At 40.8% G+C, this 14,354-nt stretch overlaps 1 protein-coding gene across 6 annotated transcripts in view; it reads right to left on the bottom strand.

Annotated features, from left to right (window-relative positions):
* NUP188 (nucleoporin 188) overlaps positions 1–14,342 on the bottom strand; it is a 45,111-nt gene extending 30,769 nt beyond the window's left edge. For 5 of the 6 annotated variants that reach the window (XM_089913819.1, XM_089913818.1, XM_089913817.1 and 2 more), the window contains exons 1-6: positions 14,197–14,342; positions 7,143–7,197; positions 6,102–6,175; positions 3,195–3,279; positions 2,548–2,628; positions 2,022–2,066 (exon numbers count right to left, since the gene is read on the bottom strand). In XM_089913819.1, the coding sequence (XP_089769945.1) occupies positions 2,022–2,066; positions 2,548–2,628; positions 3,195–3,279; positions 6,102–6,175; positions 7,143–7,197; positions 14,197–14,342 (486 nt within the window). Of the gene's footprint in view, positions 1–2,021; positions 2,067–2,547; positions 2,629–3,194; positions 3,324–6,101; positions 6,176–7,142; positions 7,198–14,196 lie in introns of those variants that run through there. The other variant, XM_089913820.1, reaches the window with a different exon arrangement.
* Between the last annotated feature and the right edge of the window lie 12 nt (positions 14,343–14,354).

Raw genomic sequence — 14,354 nt, 5'->3', positions numbered from 1 at the left:
GCTGCGGAGCAACTAAGCCCGTGCGCCACAACTACTGAGCCTGCGCTCTAGAGCCCATGCTCCACAATGAGAGGCCACTGTAATGAGAAGCCCGCGCACCGCAATGAAGAATAGCCCCCGCTCGCTGCAACTAGAGAAAGCCTGCGTGAAGCAACAAAGATCCAACTCAGCCAAAAATAAATAAATAAATAAATTTATTTATTTTTAAAAAAAAGACCCAAGGCAGCCAATAAATAAATAAATATTTTAAAATAAATAAATAAACTGACAGGCCAAATACATGAAAGCAAATATAAAAATACCATTAGTATATGTCCTAATGCTTGTAACTGATGTACCCAGTTCTCACTAAATACCAAATAGGAAACTACTTCAGAAGTCATGGTCAAATTCCATGTTAAAATGAGATCCTATGCCCACTCTCACCAGTTCTATTCAACACAGTATTAAAAGTCCTAGCCACAGCAATCAGGGAAGAAAAAGAAAAGGTATCCAAATTGGAAGAAAAGAGGTGAAATTGCCATTACATGCAGATAACATAGAAAACCCTAAAGATTCCACACAAAAACTACTAGAACTGATAAACAAATTCAGCAAGGTAGCAGGATACAAGATTAACATACAGAAATCTGCTGTGTTTCTTTATAATAACAATAAAATATCATAAAGGGAAAGTAAAAAATAATCCCTTTTAAAATCACATCTAGATAATCAACAACGACCTACTGTATAGCACAAGGAATTCTATTCAATATTCTGTAAAAACCTATATGGGAAAAGAATCTGAAAAAGAATGGATACATGTATATGTAAAACTGAATCACTTTGCTGTACACCTGAAACTAACACAACATTGTAAGTCAACTATACTCCAAAATAAAATAAAAATTTTTTAGAAAGGAAAAAAAAAAGAAAATCACACCAAAAAAAACAAAAACAAAAAACTTAGGAACAAACCTGACCAAAGAGGTGAAAAACTTATATGCTGAGAACTATGAAATATAAAATACTGATAAAGGAAATTGAAGATGATTCAAAGAAATGGAAAGATATCCCACGCTCTTGAACTGGAAGAATTAATATCGTTAAAATAACCAGACTACCCAAAGCAATCTACAGATTTAATGCGATCCCTATCAAATTACCCATGACATTTTTCACAGAACTAGAACAAATAATCCTAAAATTTATATGGAAACATAAAAGACCCAGAATTGCCAAAGCAATCCTGAGGAAAAAAAACAAAGCTGGAGGCATAACCCTCCCAGACTTCAGACAATACTACAAAGCTACAGTAATCAAAACAGCGTAGTATTAGCACAAAAATAGACATATGGGGACTTCCCTGATGATCCAGTGGTTAAGACTCCACACTTGCAGGGGGCGTGGGTTCGACCCCTGGTCAGGGAAGTTCCGCATGCCATATGATGCGGTCAAAAAAAAAAACCAGACATATGGATCAATGGAACAGAATAGAGAGCCCAGAAATAAACCCACACACCTACAGTCAATTAATCTTTGAAAAAGGAGGCAAGAATACACAATGAAAAAAAGATAGTCTCTTCAGTAAGTAGTGCTGGGAAAGCTGAACAGCCACATGTAAATCAAGGTCAAAGATACAACACTTCCTCACACCATACACAAAAGTAAACTCAAAAGGCCTTAAAGACTTGAATATAAAACATGATACTATAAAACTCCTAGAAGAGAACAAAGGCAAAACATTCTCTGACATAAATCATAGCAATGTTTTCTTAGGTCAGTCTCCCAAGGCAATAGAAATAAAAGCAAAAATAAACAAATGGGACCTAATCAAACTTACAAGCTTTTGCACAGCAAAGAAAATCATAAAACAAAAATACAACTTTGGGGGTGGGGGGAGATAAAGAAAGAAAGATAAAGAAATTTAAAACTTCAAATTAATCCTACTGCATTTTAAAAAGCCAGCAATGCTCAGAACACGGTCAAGAATCTGTTGCCCAATTTTACATCAAAGAATGGAAATGGTGACTAGCACTGACCTTCAGGATTAAGGCCTGGCTCTGCCTCTCATCTTGCAGTACCGTCTGAAAGAAAAAAGAACAAAGAGCCATCTTATTAGCAAAATCAATTAACAAAGAAAAAGGTAAACATCTTTACCTTACCCTTCAAGATTATAACTGCCCGTTCATTTCTGGATACATTTTTTTACCTAAGTGTATCCAAGTCTGTGCTCAAATCCCTGCCCCTCTCCTCTGGCCTCAAGTTCCTCATATATAAAATCAGGGGCTGGAAAGGTTAGATGTTGTCTCAGGTCCTTTTCAGCTCTGACATCCTGCGATTCTATGATTAACATGTCAATCTTTGACCTCTCGGGCCCTCCAAGTCTGAGGACAGACCTCGACTTAAGCATATGTTTTTTAAAGGCTTTACAAAGTCTTTCCTGAGAATGGCTGTATCTGATCACCTATCTCTGTTGCAGAGAACTGGCACCAAAATCCTGAATTATCTAAAACCAACAAGGAAAAGGATAAAGGTAGGAGAAGGGAGCTGGACATAACTACAAACCTTTAGTGAGTCCCGAGTACCTCTGTAATCCTCTTGAAGGTAACACTGGAGTAACTGCACACTCTGTTCTTCATCAAGACCCTGAAAACAGAGGTTACAAGGGAGGAACAGCCACCTCAGGTCAGAAACCACAAAGAGCACGCAAAGCAATCTAAAGATTTGTTCTATAGAATGAACACGGAACTTGAATAAACAAAAATTATTTTAAAAGATTTCACACAACATAATTTTAACCCAAATAGGAGAAAAAAGGAGCAGCCACTGACATGTAATTTACATGCCAGTTAAACTTACATGTCAGAAACAACTGTGCTTATTCACCAAGAACGTTAATATAGCAGCAGGCATGATATGGGTTTCCAAAATGAAAAGGAAACAGCTACATAATTAAATACAATCTGGGCGACTTAAAGAACACCCCAAGTATGCTGAAGAAAACTCTATGATATGCAGTAAACAGGGTCAGGCAACTTGACTTGTGGCTTTTAGCAAGAAGAATTGCAACTTGGGCATTTCTGAAATATAATATGCTCAGTTTAATCTCTAAAACTGAAATAAACTGAATTTTCACTAACAATCACTAACAACAAAACCACACATGTCCACCCTGCAGGTAATAAACAGAGCCAGTGCTAATTTTTACTCACCAAAAACTTGCTGATTCTTAAACCCAGTTCCTTCAGTGGTGAAGCTACATCTTTATTAGCTTTCACTTTTTCAGCTGAATTTGGACTATGAAAAGAACAGTGAATCATTTCCTCATTCTCAATGACCCTCTAGGGGTTTAAAACAAAAATATTAAAGATATTTTTACCACAGACCTTTTTCTGCCTTTTAGGTGCCTATAAAATACACATACATGCGCGCGCACAGACACACAGACACACACACACACACACAAGTTCATCTCTACAGACTTTATAACACAAAACTATGTCTAAGTAATAAATACAGTATATGTCTGTTACAAACTATAGTTATAACTATATTATTTGTAGATCTACTTAGTTACATTAATTATTTTTGATCCTTATAACTAGCCTGGAAGGTAAACATTACTATCCCCATTTTACAAATGGAATTACCAACACTTAGAAAGAATAAATAACTTACCAAAAATCCCACAGCTAATAAAAAGTTGAGGTGAAATTTAAAACCAGGTCTGTTAGTATACGTATATATATTGTCTATGTAGGCCTAGAAGCTATGACATTCCAGTAGCAGCGTGCACACTCAGCACCCAGATCTTTATTTCTAATACCATTCTCTAACAAAAGGTATCAGGACTCCTTGGAGAAATGGCTGATTCTAGAGCTGGGGTGGGGAAAATACCAGATGAGCTTGGAGCATCTTGTAATGCCAGAAAGTAAGAAAATACTCAGAAAACAAAAGCATGGGGACATGTCAAAACCTCAAAGAATGCCCAACGGCCAAAGCTGGAACAAAGTAAAAACAAAGTATGAAATATACATGAGTCCATAATGATTTAAATAAATGAATGAATAAATATATATATAAATAAATGGGGAAGAAGGGAAAAATCTTCCTTACAGAAGGAGTTCCAGTAACACACATATATGCTACCCCCTTCAGGAGGTAGTTTAATTTCACTACACCCACACACTGAAAGCGGGCTATACTGAGTGACTCACTTCTGAAAAATAGAGTAGGGAAAGAGAAAAGAGTGGCTTTACAGAAGAGATACTTGGCAAATGCTACCTTACCCAAGTGAGCAAGGTTAACATCACCAGTGACTTCATGTGGATAACATGTATCCTCTGCCATGATGTGATAAGAATGGTACTTCACCTCAGTGTATTCTTTCCAAAAACCCACAACCTCAATCTAATAATGAAAAAAAAAAATCAGACTTCCAAATTGATGGTATTCTACTACAAAATACTTGACCAGTCTTCCTCAAAACTATTCAAGGTCATGAAAACCAAGGAAAGACTGAGATACTGTCACAGCTAACAGCTAAGGAGACATGACAACTAAATGCAATATGATACCCTGGGCTGAATCCTGGAACAGAAAGAGGACATTAAAAAAAAAGTTAAAAATGTTTAAAAATCTGTGTTAAATTCAAATTAAGCCTGCAGTTAAAAAAAAAAAGTCTGTCAGACTTTAAAATCCCATGCTACTACAAAAGGAACTTTTGTCTTTAAAAAAAGAAATTCATACCACAAATGCCCATTCTGTGAACTAAAGCATATTGTTGTTGGATTTTTTCTTTTTTTTTTAGAGAGACTCTCACATTTCACAGAAAATCCACAACACAAAGGCTAGTATAAAGTTAAACAATAAGGTCTGAAAGAGGCAACACAGAATGATGATTAAGAACACAGACACTGGAGTAAGACTGCCAGGTTCGAATCCTGGTTCTACCACTTACTAGCTGTGTGACCTTGGGCAAGTTACTTAACCTCTTTGTGCCTCAGTTTCCCCATCTGTAAAATGGAAACAATAATAATAAAAATACCTACATGTGATAACATAGTGCTTATCTTCTTTTTTCAAGTCCATATATTCTGGATACATAGTAAAGTATTTACAGATAAAACAACATGATGTCTGGGAGTTACTTCAAAATAATTATGGGGGAAGGGTTAACAGATGATCAAAAAAATAAAGTTCTTCACTAACCTAAGAGAATGAAGATGGAAGGCGAAGATGTAATAAAATCAACAGGTGTTCAGAAGTAGAAGGGAAATGAGGGCAGCTTGAGAACTATGATGCATAACAGAATAAGAGCTGGACTAGGAATTAAGATAAAAGAGTCTTCTTTTTTAACCACTTTCTATTTTATTATTGTTCTTTTCCACTGCCGAGCAAAAAAAAATCTATATATTCAAACAAAGAACAAAAATAGGGCTTCCCTAGTGGCGCAGTGGTTGAGAGTCCGCCTGCCGATGCAGGGGACATGGGTTCGTGCCTCGGTCCGGGAAGATCCCACATGCCGCGGAGCGGCTGGGCCCGTGAGCCATGGCTGCTGAGCCTGTGCGTCCGGAGCCTGTGCTCCGCAACGGGAGAGGCCACAATAGTGAGAGGCCCGCGTACCGCAAAAAAAAAAAAAAAAAAAGAACAAAAATAGTACCTATCTCAAAGGGCTGTTGTGAGGATTAAATAACTTACCGAAAGTCTACTGCTTACAGCAGTAACTGGTACATAGCAAAAAATACATGAGTGTCAGCTGCTATTTTGCGTCAGCATTGTTCACTGCTATATCCTAGCATTTGGTGCTGACGGTCTCTCACACAAACATGATGGACTGAAATAAGTATTAGGAATCTTAATTGAGTATTTAATAAATCCTCATCCCTGGATACTAGGGTTATACAACGGATTCAACAATACTGTATTTCCAGAAGGAATTTCCTTTTCTTCAACAGAGAGAAAAAAATGTGCCCTACTCTTTTTCCCTGGTTAGCCAAATTATATACCCTCTGATCTAACTAACCCAGTAATATCACAGAATCCTACATGAGGGTGGTTTCATCTATGTCAGGTTCCTCAGGGGAATTACTCAAATGAGACCCACAGAATAGCCATACCTGGGAGGTTTATAGTAAGAAAGCCCTTCTAACAGCCGCTGCCAATGTTTATTCAGCTCTGCCTCAATCTGATTCTGGAAAAGAAGAAGGAAATTATACAAATGCAATTTTAATCAGATTCCAGGATCACACTGAGGATAAAATATTCCTCTGAGTCTTTTTAATATGCATTTTTCCCCACAGTTGAAATAATTTTGGATATAGAATTCTGTAGTCTGCTTTTCTTTGCTTAACATTCTAACATAATGATTTAACCTTATTATGAAAATCTTGATAAACATCCTTTCTAGTGGTTGCATAATATTTTATCAAGTGGCTAGATCATAATTTATTTACCATTCTTCTAATGTTAGATACATTTAAGCTGGCTATAATTCTTTATTTATATGAATAACACTATGGTAAAGAGCTTTGTGCCCAAAACAATTTCTTTCTTTTAAAATATATTCTCAGACATGGAATTATCTGATGAAGGCATATCAAAAAATGTTAAGGCTCTAAAAATGATGTTAACATTCATTATGTTAATTACAGTAACAACACTAGTAATAATTATATGTCATCTTAACACTTTAGCCTCACAGAGTCAGAACACTCAGGGATCCACAGGAAGAACTGTTCTTTATTGATTATATACTTGGAAATGTCCTAAAAACCTCAGCCTCTGTGACCTAAGCAGCTAGCCAAACAGAAAAGGAAGAAAAGGCAAGTGAATATGAGGCAGAGAAAAGGCCTGAGAATCTCTGTTAGCCTATGGTAGTAAAATGGTGTTTGTACCCCTACTCTCAGCAGCCAGTCAAGTGGCACTGGTATCTTTTCAGAAAAGGAATCACTGAGGTACAAAGAAAAGTGGAGATTTCGAAAACTTCAACAGCTAGGCTATAAGACACACTGCATTTCAGCAAAGAGAAGTGGGGAATGCATAATGCCTATTTTAGGAATAATAAAAGGTGTTTACTTCCTATTTCAAAGAGAAGGGCATTTTTGGTCATGTAAACTACACAAAGAACCACAGAATCCATTCAAGAACACACCACTTACCAGTTCTCTCAGAGCTGACCTTCCAAGCAAAATTGTCCACAGTTCTCTACTACTCCTAAAAAATGACAGAAAGCAGAGGTAATCTTGCTCTTTCGGAAAAAAGAAAAATGTATATTTTAGAATTAATGAAACACAGTAATTAATGAATTACAGTACATCTTCTATGGTAAGAAGATGCCTCAATTTAGTATTTCTATTTCCTCCCTTCTCATTAAAATGTAATGACCAATAAGGAACAAAAGTCCAGAAAAAGACTAATCTGTTTCAGGACCCCCAACACCTTCAGAAAATTTTCTGAATACATGACATAATGCACTTTCTCAACCCAGTAAAGTCTAACAGTCATTATGAATGGCACTACGTTCATTCAATCATTAATGAATTCCCACTAGGTACCACACGCAGTGCTAAATACAGGAGATTAAAAAAACACACATGAGGAGCAGGGCCAGGTCTTGGTGTCAAAATGGCGGCCTCCAGGACAGCTCATACCGATGAGTATCCCCAGTACCTCCACCACCAGTGTCCTTCACCCCGCAGTGAGCCGAAGCTGCCCCCCACATCGCACCTCCCCAGAAGGCCCTCCAAGACCATCAACTCATCATTCAACAACAGGCGTATTTCTGGAGAAATGTGGCATCTCTGGGGAATATAGATAAAGTGATGGAAAAAACAGTGGCTGTTCAAGGGCTTATCACATACATCTTATCAGAATCTACTTCAGATTTATATTAACTTAATTCCAGTAAGATTCCAAAAGTGAGTCCTTTAAAGAATGTACATCACAGCAAGAGGAAGCAAAAAAAAAAAAAAAAGTAGGAACAGAGTGAACTGGTGAATCCATCTCCCAGAACAGGCTTTGTCTTCTCTCTAGCCGTGGAGCCATGGAAGCAACTTCTGCTTCTGATATTACGAAGAATTTTCATATATCCTTTGCTCAGATTCACCAATTATTATTTGTTTTATTATTTTCTTTCTCCCTCTTTGTGTGTGTGTGTATAACTGTATTATATATACAACACAAAAATGCTATTTGTGTACCTGTACACACACATATTTTTCCAAAACTATACAAAATTGTATTAGAGATATCATATTCCTTTATCCCTAGACACTTCAGTGTATCTTTCCTAAAAGCAAGGACAACTTCATACATAGTACAACAATTGAAATCAAGAAATTTAACATTGATACCAAAAAAATACCCCCCACACACATGAGATATAGTCCCTGCCCTCAGGGAGCTCTTCAAATATACTCCCAACCATGTGCTAACCCCAGTTCCTTCCCTCATCCATGGAAACATGTTTTGTGGTTCTTTTTTTAATCTAGAATTAAATTTCAAAATGTAATCATTAAGAAATTCTCTCAAGAAAGGATTATGGGGAATTCCCTGGTGGCGCAGTGGTTAAGAATCCGCCTGCCAGTGCAGGGGACATGGGTTCGAGCCCTGGGCCAGGAAGATCCCACATGCCACAGAGCAACTAAGCCCGTGCACCATAACTACTGAGCCTGCACTCTAGAGCCTGTGAGCCACAACTACTGAGTCCACGTGCCACAACTACTGAAGCCTGCGTGCCTAGAGCCCATGCCCCGCAACAAAGAGAAGCCATCATAATGAGAAGCCCACACCCCGCAATGAAGAGTAGCCCGCGCTCGCCACTACTAGAGAAAGCCCACGGGCAGCAACAAAGACCCAACACAGCCATAAATAAATAAATAAAAGTAACAATTTTTTTTTTTTTTTTTTTGCGTTATGCAGGCCTCTCCCTGCTGTGGTCTCTCCCGTTGCGGAGCACAGGCTCCAGATGCGCAGGCTCAGCAGCCATGGCTCACGGGCCCAGCCGCTCCGCGGCACGTGGGATCTTCCCGGACCGGGGCACGAACCCGTGTCCCCTGCATCGGCAGGCGGACTCTCAACCACTGCGCCACCAGGGAAGCCCCAATTTTTTTTTTAAAGTCATAAAAAAAAGAAAGGATTATAAAAAGCATAGGGATTATATTTTGGGAGATCCTAAATAAGCCCTAGAATGGTAACCTGAAATAATTAACACTGCTTAGAAAGCCTATTTTCAGAGAGACGATAAAAAGGTCCTAATAAAATATACTAGACAGTTAACAAGAATGCAAGTTATATTAACTACGAGGATAAATTGAAAAATCTTTTCCCCATTAAGACAGTAACACAAAGCACTAGCCCTATTTAAAAATGTTCAGGATTTTCCTGATCTTGTGGGATCTTCCCAGACCGGGGTACGAACCCGTGTCCCCTGCATCGGCAGGCGGACTCTCAACCACTGCGCCACCAGGGAAGCCCGAGTTTGGCTTTTTTATATTCCATATGTAAGTGATATCAGTACTTGTCTTTCTTTGTCTGAATTTTTAAATTTTCCTAACACCCTCAAGTTCCATCTGTGTTGTCTCAAATGGCAGGATTTCATGTTTCTCACAGCTTAATAATATTCCTTTGTGTATAGATACCAAATCCTCTTTATCTCTTAATCTGATGATGGACACTTAACTTTGTTTCCATATCTTGCCTATTGTGAATAATGCTGCAATGAATGTGGGAGTCCAGATATCTCTTTAAGATAGTGATTTTATTTTCTTTGGCTATATACTCAGAAATGACATTGTTGCATCATATGTAGTTCTAATTTTAATATCTGAGGACCTCCATTCTATTTCCCATAGTGGCTGTTCAAATTTACGTTCTACCAACAGTGTTACAGGTGTTCCCTTGTACGTCAAGGATTTTTTTTTTAAATAAATTTATTTATTTATTTAAAAAGAACAAAAAAATGTTCTAAGAGTGTTTCTCAAAATGTAGTTGGTCCTCAGCCCAAAGAGCAAAATCAGCTGGAAACAACATAGCAACATTGCAGAATCCTGGTCATCACCCAGAGCTACTCTTTCTCAGAGGTTGGGCATGGTAAATCTACATTTTAAAATGAGTACTCAAATGAATTCCTAAATTACCACTGCTCTAGGGCATCAGCTTGTCTCAGAGGAGCAGGTAAAAGACCTGGTCAGTATAGATCTTCTTTGCCTTTTTTTGGCTGCTTTGGGTCTTTGCTGCTGCACATAGGCTTTCTCTAGTTGTGGAAAGTGGGCTTTTCATTGCTGTGGCTTCTCTTGTTGCAGAGCACGGACTCTAGGTGCGTGGGCTTCAGTAGGTGCAGCACGCGGGCTCAGCAGTTGAGGCACACAGGCCCTAGAGCTCAGGCTCAGTAGCTGTGGTGCATGGGCTTAGTTGCTCTGCGGCATATGGGGTCTTCCCAGACCAGGGTTCGAACCCGTGTCCCCTTCATTGGGAAGAGGATTCTTAACCACTGCGCCACCAGGGAAGTCCCGATCTTCTTTGCCTTTTATGCTTGATATAGTGGCTTTTTTATTTTTTATTTTTTTGGCGGGGAGGAATGGGGAGAAAAAGATTCTGCTACAAAACAAAACTGGAGATAGATCACTGCCCTAGAAAAATACAGTAATTTTTACACTTACTACTTAAAAGAAAAAAAGTTAGCTATTTCTTTAGAAATTAAGACTCTCATTTGCAAAACTAAGTTATATTATGGTCTTTTTGTTATAAGGTGTCAACAACAATAATGTTTATTGAGAATGAGTTTGATAACAAGATTAGCCAACATTTATTGAGCAGTTATGTAAGGCACTGTGCTAAGTAAGTCTTTAATGCTTTGTCTTACTGAATATTTCAACTTACTTATGAAGCAAATACTATTATTATCCCCATTATCTCATCAGGAAACTAAGGTTTCAGAGTGGTTAAGTAAATTCTGTTAGACCACAAAGCTAATTTATAATAGAGCCAGGGCTTGAACCCAGGTTTGCAGGACTCCAGAGTTCAATCATTATATTACACTGCCTCAAGCTGCACCCAAGAATTTCATGCTGCAAGCAAAGACTGAGGCGAAGCCTTCTGTCCTACAGTGGCAGACCATTCCCTAACACAGCGGCTGGCACACAGGAGAGGCTCAAAATACACATGCTGATGAGCAAATATTAAAGAATAAGAATGATATAAGTCCTTTTTAGACCTGGAACAAAAAAACTAGAAATAACAAATATTATACACAGAAGTGCCAAGAGAAGGCAGAATAAAGGAGAAAACAGTGGTTTATCAGGAAGGGAATCCTTGTGGAAATGAGTGTTACTGGATCCTCAATTCCTACACATTTATGGTCTAGGAATAATGGGGATCCAAATAAATCTAAGGCCTTCACGATACTCATAAGCTTAGTGTTGGGAATGATAAAGGATGTTAAACATACCTTACACAATCAGCAAAAAGGTAGAAAGTACCAAAGGGCATGATCCTAATAATTAGACACTACAAAGGAAAATAACCATATAGGACAGAAAAGAGTCAGAAAAGAGAGAGACCACTGGGTACTGATCCAGGGATCAATGAAAGATTTCACCTCAAATTGAGATCTGGAGGTTTGAGCAGGTGATTTTCAAGACCCAACAGACATGGTTGGAATTGTGATGTCTAATTCAAGCCTCAGAGTAACATCTTCCATATATACTTTCAAGAAATGAAATAAGTGCTACAGTGTCTGTCATTTGTTTGCAGACACTGTAAATAAATAAAATAAATAAATTTGAGCTAAGTGTTTTGGGAAGAAACTAAGGCACAGAAATTCAATAACTTGCCTCAAAGGTGAGGTTAAAAAAACATATTGACTTGCAGTCCAATGTTCTAGCAGACAACATGGAATTCCATTCCTAAAAGAGCTGAAGTTAATGAAACTGGAAATTATCTTCCTTACAGAGATCCATGTGGTTGGAAACCTTTGGATGAAAGCAACCAGGAGATTAGAATTAACAGTCTCTACAATTGAGTCCTTTCGATAGAAAGCCTGAGACACAGTCAACCTACTCTGAGATAGTTCTTTTGAGAAACACAGTTATAATATTCCACACGGAAATAATGAATGCTCATGGATGCTCTGACTCCACAGATGAGGCACACCTCTCTTGCATGAACTGGGGTTTAAGCTAAGCAGCAAGCTTTTCAAACCACGGGGTTTTTGTTTGTTTGTTTTGCGGTACGCGGGCCTCTCACTGCTGTTGGCCTCTCCCGTTGCGGAGCACAGGCTCCAGACGCGCAGGCTCAGCGGCCATGGCTCACGGGCCCAGCCGCTCCGCGGCATGTGGGATCTTCCCGGACCGGGACACGAACCCGTGTCCCCTGCATCGGCAAGCGGACTCTCAACCACTGCGCCACCAGAGAAGCCCTGTTTGTTTTTTAAGCACACATTAACTGAAGAACACAACAGATACGCCAAAATGCCAAAATTCAAACTGACTTCCCGTCAAACCCTCAGTGATCCTCCCAAAACCCTACGTGATTTGAGAGTATTATTGCATTTTTGACTAGTGCCAACTCATATTAACATACATGCTTCACAGCCACCTCAATACTGCTCTGAAAACGATTCTCATTTGGAGAAACAGACTCATATGGTAAGGTGGCCTGTCTGTGGTCATCTGCAAATCAGCAGGCACCAGGAATAGAATTTAAGTTTCTTCTTAGTTCAGACCTCTAGGCATTTCAAACAGAAGGCTGCTGTTCAGTATAATCCCAATCATTATAGCATGCCTTCCAACACAAATAGAAAGGAAAGGGGAAAAAAAAGAAAAGAAAAAAAGATCGCTCCTAAAACAAGCTATGAGCAAAGCAGTGCCTAGAAATCCTAGTGTCATTTCTTCCACCTTCAGGTATGAGTTTGGTAGGTTCTCCAGGATGCAGAGAGCATCTTTCAGGCAAACTAACAGCTTTCCTTTCCTTGTCCTCTTTCATTAAGAACGCGCCTTGCCCTGCAGGAGCTAAACTTTACCCAAGCTCCACAATGGCTGTAAGATAAGCCTAAGAAAAGGGAGAGCACAGCGACCACAATGCTGCCCGACAGAAGAGCTGACACGAAACAGCAGAGGAAGAAAAAGCAAAAACGGTCCTCACAAGGTTCGGATAGTTCCATGGAAATTCCAAAGAAGAAAACCTCACTAGAGCGGAGAGATGAAGGAAATGGCAAACGGAATAAACATTTACCGAGAGCCTGTTACATGCTCTTCTGGGTGTTGAGGCTACAGCAGTGAACAAGACAAAAAAGTGGGGAACCACTGCTGGCACAGGGAGCAAGAAGTGACAGGGACGGTTAGGCGGGAGGCTGGAAAGGAAAAACACTTCAGGCTGCTAAGTGCGAGATGGAAGTATGGCGATCCGGTTAAAGCTTCGGAGTCGGACACGCAGCCCGTTCGGAGCTGGATTTGTGAGTCATCTGTAAATTACAGGGTGCCTCCCGGAGTTGTGGGAGTTCAAGAAGATAACGCGGATAAAAGAAAGCGCGTCGCCAGTGTCTGGCGCTAGTGCGCCTGTACGCTAGCAAGAACTGTCTCTTTCTTTTTTAATATTTTCTCTTCCCGTCCCCAAAACCCAGTACAGCGCCTGGGATGTCCGCTGACGGAATCGATGCATGAGAAAACGACTAGACGGATGGGATGAATGAAAGGCTGAGCGACGAAAGAGGGCTGAAACTGCCAGGAGGTGGCTCGGCGACGTCCGAAACAGACCTCCCAACGAGAGCACAGGGGGTAACCTGGGGAGCGCCGCCGGGCCGGGCACAGGAGGCTGCAGCGGGGCCCGGGTAGGGGCTCCCCCGGGCGACCGCGAAGCGCCGAGTCTCGCCTCGAGGGAGCGTCACGCCGTACAGGAAGCGAGGTGGGGGGGAGGGGGGCGCCGAGGGACTCGCCGAGGGGAGAGGGGAGGAAGGGAAAGGGACCGGGTAGGGAGACAGGAGGCCGGAGTCCAGGGAAGTGGTGAGGCACCGGCCCCCCTCTTGGAGAAGTCACCTCAGACCCCCGCGCGCGGGGACCGTTTGGCTGTAACCGCCTCCCGTCCCGGAGCCCGTCCATCTAGCCGGCCTTCGCCCAGCCACTGCTGCCACATCTAGCCCCCAATTTCCGCCCCGCTTCCGCTCGGCTTCGACCCCGCGCCTCACAGCCACACCCGCCGACTCGGCCCGCTCCGCACCTCACACACGGATCGCCGGCGGCCGCCGCCATCTTCGCGCGCGCGCGCGCTCCAACCCCGCCCCCAGACGCCACGCCCACGTGATCACTCGCCTCCAGGGCGTGGACGGGGCTTTTCGTCACGTGACGCCGGGGCGGGGCCAACATGGCGATTCCCAG

The sequence above is a fragment of the Delphinapterus leucas genome, chromosome 6, assembly GCF_059928025.1.
Source record: "Delphinapterus leucas isolate spDelLeu-1000000601 "Yukka" chromosome 6, BTC_Dleu_Yukka2, whole genome shotgun sequence".
Lineage (NCBI taxonomy): Eukaryota > Metazoa > Chordata > Mammalia > Artiodactyla > Monodontidae > Delphinapterus > Delphinapterus leucas.
This window is presented reverse-complemented; position numbering and strand designations above follow the sequence as displayed.